The sequence below is a fragment of the Coturnix japonica genome, chromosome 22 (genome assembly GCF_054131305.1).
Source record: "Coturnix japonica strain WE chromosome 22, WE-NBRP24, whole genome shotgun sequence".
Lineage (NCBI taxonomy): Eukaryota > Metazoa > Chordata > Aves > Galliformes > Phasianidae > Coturnix > Coturnix japonica.
Window position 1 is genome coordinate 4429126 of NC_140684.1, and position 14609 is coordinate 4443734.

The 14609-nt window shown below is 45.1% G+C and overlaps 1 protein-coding gene across 2 annotated transcripts in view; it reads right to left on the minus strand.

Annotated features, from left to right (window-relative positions):
• The window catches only part of CLTC (clathrin heavy chain), a 29319-nt gene extending 14862 nt beyond the window's left edge, over positions 1 to 14457 (minus strand). For both annotated transcript variants that reach the window (XM_015880465.3, XM_015880464.3), the window contains exons 1-12: positions 14282 to 14457; positions 7165 to 7372; positions 5375 to 5643; positions 5120 to 5281; positions 4231 to 4344; positions 3659 to 3832; positions 2550 to 2747; positions 1683 to 1883; positions 1256 to 1408; positions 857 to 979; positions 458 to 595; positions 14 to 178 (exon numbers count right to left, since the gene is read on the minus strand). In XM_015880465.3, coding sequence (XP_015735951.2) covers positions 14 to 178; positions 458 to 595; positions 857 to 979; positions 1256 to 1408; positions 1683 to 1883; positions 2550 to 2747; positions 3659 to 3832; positions 4231 to 4344; positions 5120 to 5281; positions 5375 to 5643; positions 7165 to 7372; positions 14282 to 14323 — 1947 coding nt within the window. In that variant the 5' untranslated portion in view covers positions 14324 to 14457. The remainder of the gene's footprint in view (positions 1 to 13; positions 179 to 457; positions 596 to 856; positions 980 to 1255; positions 1409 to 1682; positions 1884 to 2549; positions 2748 to 3658; positions 3833 to 4230; positions 4345 to 5119; positions 5282 to 5374; positions 5644 to 7164; positions 7373 to 14281) is intronic.
• Between the last annotated feature and the right edge of the window lie 152 nt (positions 14458 to 14609).

Below are 14609 nucleotides of genomic sequence, written 5' to 3' on the forward strand. Positions count from 1 at the left end.
TATGATTTCATACCTCAGGATTGAGAAGATGAGTGTGAACTACTGCACGCTTGATGTCATACAAGTCCGTGAAGTGCTCGAGTGCTCTCTGCAGCAAGCCAGCTTTCTCACACAGCTGAGCTATGTGAGCCCGATCATAATGAGTAAACATTTGGTTTCCCAGGATAGCATCTGCAACCTGGAAGTAATAATAATCAGTTGCTACAGCACTGCCACAATTCATTGCTTAGCTCCACATAAACATCAACACAAATTCTATCAAGAAATTATCTGAAGTGAAGAGAAACTATCTAGGGGTTTTAAGTACTTAAATATAAAAAGGAATTAGAATTTTAAAGTTAAAGCATAAATGCTTTCATAATACTATTTGTTTACCAGTGGCATTTGATACAGACCACAAACTAGTGGCTAGTCCAGCCACAGACAAACCTGAACTAGTATAACTCTCAAAGCATACCTGGGGTGCATGCATGAGGTTCATCTCAAGTAAACGTGTTTGCAGGGGACCTTCTGAGGGGCGATTATTCTTCAGTGCATCCAGTAAGAAGGCCGTACATTGCTGAATTAAGTTATATTCCATAAAAACATCCACAATCTGAAAAAAAAATTAAAAATATTTAAAAATAGGCTTTTGATTAGGACCTAGAAGCACACTTAGACAAAGTAACATCAATTATGGCTACTACTGCATTAAGCTGCCACTTACATTCTTAAAACTAACCAAGAAACCACACTGCCCCATTGAAGTAAGCCCTAAAGTACAGTTCAAAATCTTTCCCTAATGGTATGTAATATGGCTCCTTTTACCAATTTAAGTACTCAAGATTTAACATTACATAGCAGTAAAATTATTTACTTGTGTTATATCCGCAAGAGGCTCTTCATCTTGAACAAGCATTTGGGCAAACTGCTGTCCTTGATCAGGGCTGATTCTCATTACATTCCTCAGCAAGAAAATCCAGTCTGGAGTATATCCAACCTGAAGAAATAGTGAAAAGTAGAAATTCAGCAAGAGAAGAAGCTTTGCTACACACAGAGCTCAGTAAAAGCTTCTGTCAGCAGCTTACACAACCCAGTCACAATTTCCTCATTTGGAGGAGGCTACTACATAGGGAAGTACGAGAGGATACACGTATGAAGTCCAGGAGTAATTAGTAACAACAGAACCTTAGATCTCAGTAGATGCTACATAGAATCTCAGATACCAATTATTCTTAAAACAGAGAATGGATATAGCATTCAAGTTTCCTCTTACCTTCTTAGCATACAAAACAATCTTCTGGACTTGTCCTGTTTCAGCAAAACACTGGATGACTTTATTTGGAACATTGGCTCTCAGATAGACACTAAGTGCTAGGGTAGGATCTACAGATTTCACAAGGTCTCCCAGCTCCTCTGAGCACTCCAGCTGTTAAAAATAAATATATTAAGTCAACTCTGACAGTGTTATACTAAAGTGCATTATTATGTTCTTCCTTTCTTTTTGTTTATTAAATAAACAAACATTTAGAATCATATCGATAGCATCATCTTGGAAGAAAATTGACAGATGTTCATCCTATCAGCAGTTTGATGACTCTAGTGAACTGAAGAGTTTCCCAGCTTGAGTTTTCCTCTCAAAAAAAGCATTTTTAGGCAGTTGTGTCCCTTTAAGTCCCTTGAATTATCCATCCCAAACATACCTTATCTTCCTTCAACCATTTTTCCAGAAGTTGCTTGCGGCCCTGCTGAAGCACTGGTCTGCAAAGTTCCAGAGACTCATATTTATTCAGTTGCCCTTGGTCAAGTAGAATACCGAAATACTGGAGTAAAGGGGAAGTCTGTCCTGGTTGTGCTGGAACACTCTGGAAACGGCGTATGGTGTCTGGAGTACGCAGAATTCCCTGCCAGAAATAGAGATGCATTTCAGTTTTCTGTTCTGCTATTGTGGCTTGGCAAGAGTTCCTCCAGAAAGCTGAAGTTAGAAATGCTTACTATGGCAACATTATGTTTTTCCAACCCAGAAAAACTGTCAGAAGCAGCACGGCTGAACACTGCATTGGAGATGTTTTGACAGAAGACATGCAATAACAGCCTATTAAATGTGTATTGCTACTGATACTGGTCTTAAGTTCAGAGGACATTCCTACAAAATTAAGACACTCCTGTCCTTGCATTCAGTTTCTTCTCATCTGAATTTCATGCTAAATACTCTTTGCACTTAGTTGCTCTTTTTTACCCTATTTCTAGGTACGGCCCCTACTGGAGGCTGTCCTTTCACAGAGACTTTCCCTATCACTGGGGATTCAAGTAAGAACTAGAAGCATTAAGCCACACAGACATTACTGCAGTTATTCCTCTCTCCCTCTGCAGGATCTATCCCAGTTTTAGAACCTTCTAGCATGCGAGTACTGTCAGAACACTGAGTACAGGTTTCTCATAGGTATGTTAAGGAGTACTACATTAGGGCAGGTGTCTAGTCCTGCCACTAAAGAAACCCAGTGAGCTTTCCTGATGCACAAAGCTTAAGTCAGTAGAGGTCAGTACTGTTCTGAATGCTCAACCATTACCTTAGGGGCATTAGCCGCCACCTTTGCTGCCTCTGAATAGTTCCCTTGTGCAAACAATGCATTGAATTTTCTGGCAAAAAGTTCCTCAGCTCCAGCCAGGTTGTTGCGGACGGCCATTCGTAAAGCTAGGTCAGGATTCTGCAGAACATTGGTGATGTAGGGAATAATATTCTCTTCTTCCACACAGACTGATAACACCTGAATAAATTATCAAGGAAAGCTCCCAGTTAGTTCAAATAAAAGAAGAAAGGCAACTGCTAAGTTAATCTCTAAAACAAAAGCTATAGCATACACTGAAAGCTCTTCCATCCCTTGATAACAGCAACGCTTTGCCATTATTTGAGAAACATACCTCTAGTTGGAAAGAACCTCTATTTAACCATTTACTGCATCAAGGGAGACAAATGACAGTCTGTCTGAACTGCTTATAAAAGTCAGAAATAACAGAGCTCAAAGAATCATTATTCTGTAATGTGTACTCAGCATCTTAAGTAACGAATCCTAGAGGATGAAATAGGAACAACTAAGCTCAGTATTACCAATACAAGAAACAACATGTGAAATAGTTCAGTCCTGAGACATAGCCACATAATGTCAGCAGATTGGTTCAACTAAGATATATATGGAGACAGGGTAGCACATTTTCAATGGGGCTCACAACACGGTCAGAAATGAAATGTCCTAAATGAAGAATTTCCATACTGCACATGATGTTATGATGTGAAATATTGACAGCAACATTATAAAACCATGACAGCGTATTAAGACTGCATTAATGTGTGTTCTGTAATAAGTCATCTACCTAAGTGGAAGTATATTTTAGTTCTCTCCCCGCAGTAGGACAGTGCTTAGATGCACTGACTGCCATTAAACATACACACACACACACATATATATATATTAAAATTATGCAATGAGAACCAGAGTTATAAAAAAAACCTAGAAGACAGACATGCTGCATTCATGTTCAGATAAATGATATTACCATACTGCTCCCTCTGTATTCTGTCTCATTCATTTGTGAAGACATCTAAGTACCAATATGAACACTGTAGCCTTATCATTAAAGTTCAGTAAGATTGGATAAGCAAGTAGTTTCCATTTCTTACTTGTCCCTTCCTGTTTACTCCTATAATTCCAGCTGTTGCTTCATGTTGGGCAGTAACAAATATGGTCTCTCCACTGATTCTGTTCATGTAGATACAGGTGCCAGTTTCCAGGTCATACAAGTGGATATAGCCATACTTTGTTATCAGAAACACCACATCATGCTTGTCACTGATCTGCAAGACAGGAATAGATTATATCAATTTTGGTATTGAATAAAATGATTAGATGCTTATGAGAACCAGATAATTACATCACTTCAAAATTGCTACAAGAGCTGCTACATCTTTACTGAATACTTGAGTGCTCTCACAGTAGACTAAGGTTTTAATAGCTCAGAAGTCTGTTCAATATACATGGATATCTGTTCTATAAATAAGAGTGAGCCATCTTCACACACTACTTAAGTCCCCATTTTCACTTTAGCACTACTGAAGCAAGAGTAGAAATCACAGTAGCAAAGTTTAGTACCAAGCTGCAGGTTTATAATGATCACCTGGCTCCCAGTGCTCTGCTACTCAGTTATATCCACCAAGAGAACCTGCAGATTGGTTCCTGTGTACAGCCACCATACCTGCATCGCAACAGGAAAGTCATTCTGTGCTTCAGGAGGAAAGAAGACATCCACTGCTTTCTTTGGGAAGGGCTGATTCCCAGTTGGTGGTGTGCCAACCTCGATGATGTGCAACTGTGTAACAGGTAAGATCAGTTTGTTAGTTACCATGTAATACATGTAACAAGGGATTTAACAATAAAGATACGGTAACTCTCTTGCTGCCAAGCCTAAATCCAAAGCTTATGCAAGCAGAAGAGTTAAACCAGTCTTCCTGAAAATTAGCATAGGTGTAAGGTGTAGCACACCGTACTCATGCTCCATATACTACAAAAACAACTGAGATCTTTAGTTACCTCTAGCTACTTAGAAGCTTAAGGATTCTCTTAGGTCACTTTTTATGCACTCTATCAACTTGGCTTACTGAGACAGCTCAGAAAATGTTTCTCTGAATCTAGCTTTAGCTCTACTTTGTTTCAACTTTCACTTGCAGTAGTTTATATAAGTATAGTGTTGGCATTAGGTTGTGGCAACATCACTGTTTCATTTCCATCCAGTAATTTGGAAGTTAAGTCCCATACTGTGAATCAGCAAAGAGACCATGGCAGTTTTTCACTTCAGCTTTACTTGTGAGACCAGGAGTCACATCCTTCAAGCTGCTAACTGGTTTGCAGTCACAACATGCACCTCACTTCATGACTGGAAACAGACTTCCAGATCAGGTAGTCCTGCTGTGAAGCTGTACATGCCCCAGTTTTTGTACATGCTACAGAAGCAGCATTCAGACTAACAGACAGTCCTTCACTTTTTCCCATATGGCAACCTGGTCTATTAAACCACTTTGTTTCCTGAAAGCAGGCAATCAGGATGAGTCGCTGAAGATTACAACAAGTTTAGAACCAAGTCTTACCTTACCCCCAGCTTGCCCTCTTACTGCAAAACAAAAGAGAGTGGATTCTTCAGCATTTCCTTCCATCTTGAACTGTGCAAAGCTAGCTGCGTGCCCCTCGATCGGCTGTGAAACTTTCCTGTCTACAGAGTAGAGCTGCATTGCTCCCACAACACGGTTTTGCTAGATGAGACAAAACAACAGTCAGATTGCAGCAAGCACATGGCCAGCAATTTCACATAAGTTAATGTTACTAAGTACATTAAGCTGAATTACCTGTGCAGATATACCAGTTAGCAGCAGCCATTTCTGCTTCGCATCAGTGCGGTAGTTGATGATCTGGCAGCCAGCAAGACTAGAGTGGCGATCAAACATCTTCACAGGCTGGGACTCCCCCTCCATACTCCAATGGTAGACTGCATTATCCGTTACAAGGGCAACAGTATTCAGAGAGATCCACTTCCAGAAGGTGACATCATCCGTCATTGTATGAGCCTTCATTTTGCTCTTCATTTCAATGTTAAATATTTGAAGCGTTTTCCCAGCTGGAAAACATAATGTTGTTAGCCAGGTTGTTGCAGTTTCCACCTGTCACTTCAAGCCCTGGTTAAAAGTAGAAGAGCTGCATTGTGATGTTAATCTATCATGACTTTTTTAGACCACGCTATTGTATATTGGCAGCATCATTTCATGATTAATTATTACTTTTAACCAGACTGCTTTCCTAATTTTACAACCACATATTCGTACACTTTTTGGTCTGAATTTGCCATTCACTGGCCAATCAAACAGATGTGGAAAAGAGCTTGGTAGAAGACAAAAGCTTCAGCTACACAAGCTGCATGATGCTTATGTACATCAAAACCAGGCTATGGTAATGCTGAGTCTCTCAGAGGTCATGAGGAGAACTACATCAGTGTCATTCAAAATGAAGTCCACATCTGTTTCAAGAATAACACAACCTAACATGGAAAAGTCGAGCTGTTAGACAGCTGTCATAATTCAGACTCATTAACCAAAACCCTTAAGTAACGCTATCGGGATACACAGAGCTACTGGCTGCAAACCAGACTAACACAAACTGTGCAAGGAAAGGAATCTAGCAACCAACACAAGCTCTAAAAGGTAAAAGGACAAGTTACTTTAATTACACATAATGGTGAATGAAAAACCTCAGAATGTCAGGCTTTCAGTTGTTTAACACGCCTGATCAGCCACGTACACCATAAACCTGAGCTATTTGATTCTGCTTTCTGTTTTCATAAGACAAGACAGCAACTAGTACAGTCAATTGAGATAACTCACCATCTGCACACACAAGAAAGCATTAAAGTTGTGACAAAACAGTAGCACAGCATTAAAGTCAAACTTACACAACATTGAACACATTTAAACATTTTCCATTAGCAATACATTCATTCTGAAAGCAACAGAACATTCAAAGCCTCTTGGGAGGAAAAGAACGACACTGCTGGAGACTTCAGAGGCATGTTTGTTCACTGTATTGCAGAGATACCAAGTTAGGTGACCTTGTGCTTCCTGGACTAAACAAGTCTTCCATGGGTAGTTTTACCCCTCTTATCTCTGACTGATACAACAAATATGCACTGATCAGTGCACCAGTCTCTTCCAGCAAGGCCAGACTATGGCCTTCGGGAATATTTCCCTTCCTCCCTGGTCTTTGTTTCCCATTCTATAAAGAGAAGGTCTGTTAACAGACCCTGTATGCTCAGGAGATCAGATCTCACTTCTCTCCAAGATCATTCCAGAAGTATGCTAAAGCCTGAGCTTTCCTTCCAGCTCTCTCTGCAGGGCACTGAAGCTGTAAACATTCTGACTGCAAAGCAGAAAGGTTCCCCTTGATGTTCAACAAAATAGTAGCAAGATTTAACTAAAAAATATTACCCAGCTACTTTCAGAATTGAACTCAAGCTTTCATTAAGCAGTGGAAAATTGGAAAGGCATCCTCCCACATAAGCTGCCCGAGAGAATTAAGTCAGTCATAAACTAGCACTACAGAGAGCTCTGCAGCTACCTCAGACCTTTCTTTACCAGGACTTACATACCTTTCAACGCAATGACTTTACTGGCAGGGTTCATGATAGCACTGTCAGCTGAAATTGGTCTTCGAATTGGGTTGCTAGGGTCATTCATGTCAATGATCACCACTTGAGCCTGTTCTCCAACTTTCTCTCTTATGCAGATAAATTTGTCTGATTCCATCGTCAGAGTGCTGAACCCAATGTTTGCTGGGTTGATGCCCAGATTTTGGAGCTGGAAAACAAAAAGGTTTAGCATTAAGTTACTGCATCAGCATAATCACCAAAAGCTTTTGTGAGGGACAAAGAAGATACAGGAGTTAGGAGACCTTCCTGTACCTTTTTGTAACACCACAGCTAAAAGCACACATCCCATAAATGGCACAACATAAGAATCCTTGCCCATCCTCAGTTACACCCAGTTGGCTTCCTGAAGAAGCTCTGCAGTGCTCAAGCACTTGGGTCCTTGCCTACAAGGCCTGGTACAACTCACTTCAAGTGTTCAGACTTTGAACCCCTCCGATGGTTTAAGGGACATGGAACTTGGCAGCTCCCAGTGCAGTGCTTGGGTCACAGCTTCAGCACAGTGACTGCCATCAGCTTTGCTTCCAGAGTCCTATCTCACTCCATTTGAGCTTGGCATCTATCACTATTTCAAGCTTAATGCCACATGTGAGGTGCCTGAGCTTTATCTTTATCCTTGTGGAGTTAAAAAAAGCTACTTGTCTAGCATTTAGCCTAGCCTTGTCTAGCAGTGAGGCTGTATATCACTGAGAAAGCAGATCTAACCAACAGGACGGACATTACTGCAATCAGAAATGGCTCATCACAGCCTTATTTAATACTCAAGATATCCACAAGCCATCTCCCTTACTGCTGAGCCAGTCCGCTTCTAGAAACCTTTAAACGCATACTTTAAAAGGACAATTCTAACAGAGCTTGCAACAAACTGCACTTCAGTTGGTGGCTTTTCAATGCGCTTTTGGACTAATGTATCAACACGGCAGTACCGAAACAATGTTTACTCCATTTTGAACAGGGGAAAACAACCTGGTTACACACTGCACACAGATGTCCAGCTTTCAGCACAGACTTTAAGCAAGCTCCTCATGCTCCTGAGGAGGCCATGAGAATTTCTGCCCCTTCACACCCCCAAGGAGGGATGGTTCCTTCAGAGCATTGTTCTAATTCAAAGAAACAGTCAAGTCCTTATCAGCCTTGCTCTGCACAGGGTTGGAGGTGACCACACCCCAGACAGGCTGTCTCAGCCTACTTGCAGCTCCGGATAAAGAGGGTGTTTTACTCCACTTCCCTCTGCCCTGGCTCTCAGGCAGCACATGGGAGAAGAAGCTGAGTTGCACTGCACAGAGTTAGCAGAGCAAACTTTGCTTACAGGCATTGCTATGGATGGACCACATCAGCCAAGGGTTGGGGATGGCAGATCTCAGCACAGCTTGCACTGAGGCTCAGAGCAAGTCAGCTCCATCTCTTTGAGTGTGCTGAAGGAGAATATTTCTGGAAAATGATTCAGCCTTTGTGTTTGGTTCTACAGTCACTCTGCATTAAGTCCCTTGTCTCAAAGGGCACTGTTTCATTATGGTTCTCTGGCAAGATGGTAAGACTAGAAGCAAAACTGATTCAGGCAAGCTGGTTCACATCTCCATTTCACACCATTATTAGTAGGATCCTCCAAGCCCAAGAGTGACACCTGAATACATGACCTGCCCGTATCTCTGCAGGTAGAGGGGGTCTCGAGACCCAACTAATAGTTTCTTCTGGAAGAGAACCACAAGGATGCAGCGCTTCCTCCTTCTAAGGCTGCAAGCTGAGCAAGTGCTGCTTCATTCAGAAAGGGCTCCATTTCCTTGTTCAAGGAGAGCAGTTTGAGAGCACCAGGCACTCCGCCTGGCTGTGACTCACAGCACCACATTCAGATGGGCATGGTAAGCAGAATAAACCAAAGCAGCAAGTCCAAGCAGATGGCAGAAATCTTAGGGAGGTCTGGACATGACCACTGGATCAAAGCAGTGTAGATAGTGCAGGAAAAATAGATCTGAATTGTGATGAAGCTGCCATCTGCTAGGTGTCACACCTGAGGCATGCAGCCCTGGTTAATCATGGAAGATGTGGTTGTTCTTAAACTTACTGAGGATTTTCAAGGGCAAAAAAAAGAAAAGCGAGTTAGCACTGGAGTTCTGAAGCAAACCCAGGAAAGCTTTCTAATGGAGGCATGACCTTTAGGAAGCCCTTTAAGCACAAAGAGTCTTTTTGCTTACAGTTCATCTCTGTCCCTCAGCAGACCGATCCATGTGCATGATTAAGCACCAGGACAGGGTTTACTCCAATGGTGGGGATCTCTGCACTTGATTGCATGAGAGCTTTGCCAGCCTGAGCGCCACCTGCTTCACTGGTAAAGCTTACAGGAGCTCCCCTGCCTCCACCCAGACCTGCTGCCCACAGCTCCTCAAGCATGGACCACTTCTCCCAGCGCTGGTAATTCCCTTCCCCAAACAGGCTAAAGTTCAGCTGACTGAGGCACAAGAGTTTAAAAGTTAAGTAAACAGAGACTAAGTTTACTACTAGGGAACATAATAGTAGGCTTTTATTAGCAAGATTTCAATACTGCTCCATGGATGAGCTCCAGAGTTCACAACTAAAAGGGTTTTACAGCAGATTTTTTTCTTCCTCTTCTCTTACTATTGAGGAAAAAAATAAATGAACAAAAGCAATCATTTAATACGGCACTCATTCAGGTCCATCAGCTTTCACCAATTCAGGAACAAGTCTAAAAAGAAGGAATCATTAAATACTCTTACATTATGCTATGAAAAACACTTGGCTTTCACACAGATATAAAAGCAGAACTTGCTGGAGTGCTTGAGCAACCAGTTTCCAGTTGAGGCTGTTTTACTCACTAACGTTTGTGGCAGAGCTCAGTTCCAGCAGTGCCCTGAAAGCACAATGAAAGAAAGGCTTCTGTGAAGGAGCTGCTCCATCGATGGATTGCCACCGACAGCAGGATCTGTTCTGCTCAGCACAGACTGGGTCCTGAAGGAATCCTCCAGGCACGAGGTTAGAGAGTTGAGTCAACTGTGGGCTGCACTGAACCATCAAATTCCATGATGGCATTTATCTGGGCAGTGCTAAGAAGGAAATGTTTCTTACACAGTAAATGAAAGCCTGATTAGTAAGATGATTTTTTTACTGCAGTATGCCTCAAGTAGGGGTAACTCACCCAGGGAAGCTGTGGTAGCACACACATGTTTGACATCAAACTGAATAGTAAAACTGCTGACAGCAGTCACTTTGATGACCCTTTCCTGGAACATTGGCTTTCTTGTGACAGTTTGCTTAGTTGTCAAATAGTTTCCCTCTGCCTACAAGGAAGGGTGCAGAAGTGCTGAGCGTGCATTCCACCTCGGCTTTACACTCAACAGGATGCAGCACAGGCAGCTGCAGTGTCCCCATCCAGAGAGCCCTTATCTGTGTGCTGCTGGAAGTCACATCCCTGGGATGAGCCCATCGACAGAGGCATTCTCAGCCCTTCGAGAAACCTGCAGCTTTATTAGTGGTTGTTTTGTTCTACAAGTAAAGCACCTTGGTGTGCAGTGAGTCACATTGGTTCTATCGCAATTGGCCACTGAGCCCAGAAGGCACCAGGCTACATTTCAGCCACTAATCTACTTCCATCCATGAAACTGGCGAAGCAAACCTGAGTCACACAGAAGATTCAAGTCCACACTGATCTGTTGGAGGTAGTGACCACGTAGCTGCAGCACAGTATGCTAACAGCTCTGAAACAGCCCACATTTACTGCTTCAAGGTGGGAGTTACAGCCTGAGGCAGACTGGGAAGTCATGCTTTCAACAGACTAGAGACCTTCATCATATTGAAGACTTCTATGTCCTTCCTATTTTCTGCCTGACCAAAGTAGCCCTGTGGTCCCCACTGCTACCAACACACTGTTCAGGTTAGAAGCCCTGCAGCCCAGGGTAGAACTGCTGCTTTGGTCATGTCCCTATGGGGAGGTCCCCCCACCCCAGCACACAGCCCTGCTGCAGACTGCTGCCTCCAATTCTAGTGCAAAGGGCTTGGTGAGAGGCCTAGCTTATCAACTGCTTAACTAATTGCTCCTATCCAATTAGTCTGCACGCACACTTGTCAGCTTGTCTGGATTCTTCACTACAGATTTTCCCCCACAACCTCTATCAGAACATTCCAAGCTTTAGGAATTCACATCCATGAAGCAGAGTGGGAAGCCCCATGGTAACACCATTAGGCACAGCAGTGCTGCCTTCCATTCCCACCTTCTTAAAATGCCAACAAACGTTGGGCCCACACAGTGGGCAGCCAGGTTTGTGCCACCAGCGGCCAGACACAGGAACACACTCCTTAGTTACAAAGGTACATAACATGAACTGGCTGGTTTCTGCACTGCCTAGACAAGCTTACAGAATAATTCTAAATGTGCTTTATATATTCAGGTTCAGAAAAATATTTATTAATGCCCTCAGTCACACCAGTATGCCTGGTGCAAGTTCAGTTGTTATGTGAAATACACGATAGTACAGCTCAGCTATATCACGGTTCATCACCTGCTGACCTGCCTGGTTCCTTCTCACCCAGCACAGGCAGCTTCTCCATGCTGGGCTTTTCTTTCATCCCTTAAATTCAGAAGCAGCAGCTTATGGAAACAATAAGCATTAGATATGAGCAGCCAGATCTGCAATCATTCAACATACTGAACTCTGATCTCCCACTGCATGCCCATTGGACTCCTTCCTCAAAGCTACTTGAAATACAGACTTTCACTTTGAGATGTTATGGCAGAGCGCGGTAGTTCTGATAGCAGAGAAATCTCCCAAGGTTTCTCCCTGCAAGTTCCCATGCAAAGCCTCCCCACAGCGTGTTGTTGATGTTACTGTGGCACGGCAGGCACCTACCACAGACAATACACAGATAACATCCAACATATTTGCAACTGCTGAGATTTCAAAGCTCTGTAGCAGGACTCAAGCCTGGCAAACAAAGCCTGAAGCCTGACTACATGTTTTGATTTTACATTCAACTGCTGCCTTGAACGCTTCCTTACACCTAGGGAGCGAACTAGCCACATCTCACTTGAGCACTCTGACTCTTCAGTTCAAGTTGTGGGTATGAGGCACTAGGTCCTGGGTAGCCAAGAGACATGGTGTGCAGAAGCAGAATGATGCAGAGCTTCTGGGGCCCTTCTGTGCTCATTCCCACATCACCTTGGCGAGATGCTGGCAGTGACAGCGCATGCCAGCATCCCCTGAGAGGCACAATATGCAATGCAGCAGGGCTGGAGCTGCACATCAGGACAAGCTCCATACAGCAGTCTGACCATACCCTGACCTGCAGGAGTGGATCCATGGATAACTATTATCATACCACACTCAGCGTTGATTGTCATTCTTTGAGATGAATTCACATCACCTTCCAATAACAGCCTCATGGGAAGGTTCCCATTCATATCCACCACCTGCCTTTTCATGAGTAAAGCACTGCTTGGGTGCCTTACTATTCTGTTAAACATTAGCTACAACTTGCAAGTGTTGCCCAATGCCTGTACAGCATTTCCCTACTTGGAGTAGGTCAGGCTCAGCTCCAGCCATTCTCTAACTGAAGCCTGCAGAGATTCCTACCAGCAGCCTGACGTGCTAAATCCATTCTGCACAGCAAAAAAGAAGAAATATCAATGCTCCTACTCTCCAAGTTTACTCCAACAGCAAAGCAGATACCTCAGCACAAAAAAACAGCACCCCCAAAATCTCAACTTCCTCCGAGTCTTTCAATGAAACGAAATGAGGAAGTTCAGCAGTTGCAGCAAACTGAAGCATTACAGGCAAGAGCCACGTGTAGGCCCAGAAGGGTGGGCACCAAGTCTTGCAAAAGACCAACTCATGTAGGCAGTTGTAAGAGATGCTGGTTAAGTCAATGTTCTGCATTAAGTAGGAATGAGAATAAACTGTTTAATAAATCATTCTCACCCCAAACCATCACATCCTGTAATCACAATGGCCTGAAACCTATCAGCACCCCCTGGAGTGTGGCAGATGAGCCCCGTTATGTAACTGCACTCATGTCATCAGAGACCCAGCACCGGGTCCCACGCAGTGTTTGTATCTTTAATAATGCACCAGAGGTGAGCCCTGCTGCCACAATGCTGTATTGAGAGCCAGGGTTGGGTTTCACCTGGGCATATAGAGCTCACAACACCAGCCTGTGTCCTGCTCCTATCACAGTGAGGGACAGCGTTAAGTGGTGAGACACTGGGGCTGTGTTTGCAGAGACCCCACCAGCCACTAACAACAACACATCTATAGGAATGAATATCTGAACATCATCTATTTTAACAGCGTATCCACAAAGTAAGTTCTTCCCATTTAGATTAAAGAAACATCACCGCAACCCTGCAAACTCATCGCTGTGTCAGCATCTACCAAAGTCGCCGTGGCACACACACACACACAAGGTGACAGCCGGGCTGTGTAAAAAGCCATTCACCGGGAGACCCCATAACCTTTACTACACGGATGCTCCACCGACAGCCGCACCGACCACCCCCCCAACCCACACCCGCAGCGCTAAGCACAGACCCGGCTCTGAAGCACTCAAAGGGCCGCCGGGGGGGGGGGGGGGAACCGAAGGCAGCTCCGGGCCGAGGTGTGCGGGATACCCGGCTATACTCGGCCCGGAGTTGCCTTCGGTCCCCCCCCCTCCCCCCGGCGGCTCGTGGAGCAGCACGGATCCGACCCGGCCGCACCCGGCGCGTTGCAGAGCGCCCTGCAGAGCACCCTGCGGTACTTTTACCGCACCGCTCGGCTCTCCTCACCGAGGGCCGACCCCGCATTACGACCAAAGGTTGCGGGCCCCCCCCCGACCCCTCGTAGGCCCCGGCCTCGCTCCGCCCGCCCCCCCCCCTTCATCCCCTCCCGCCTGCAGGTGACAGGGGGCACAGCGCCAGCCTCGCCCGCACTGAGGCCCCGCTGCGGTGCCCGATGGATCCCGAAGGTGCCCTTCGAAGCTCGGAGCGAACGAACGCGGCCCACTCGCACTCTCCAGCCCCACCAAGGGAGCAGCCCGCCCCCCCCACACACACATACAACACCTCAGCTCCCACCTGGAGGTGCTCCTGGAAGCGGATCGGTAATATTTGGGCCATGGTGGCGGTTGCGGGCTGGGGCTCCAGGCCGGGGCCGGACCGGCGTCGCGCCTCAGCGGGATGCGGGCGGCGCGAGGAAGCGGCACCGCAATGGCGGAACGGGCCACAGCGGGAGGACACAGCCGCGGAGCGCCGGAAGCTGCCCCCGCCGGCGGAAGGATATCGCCGCGGAAGGAAGAGGCCGGGCCTCACCTGCCGGGCACCGCCTGAGCTGCGCGGAAGGATCCCACCGCGCTGCGTTATTTACCCATCAACGCACCAATGGGAGCGGCGGAAGGTTCGGCCG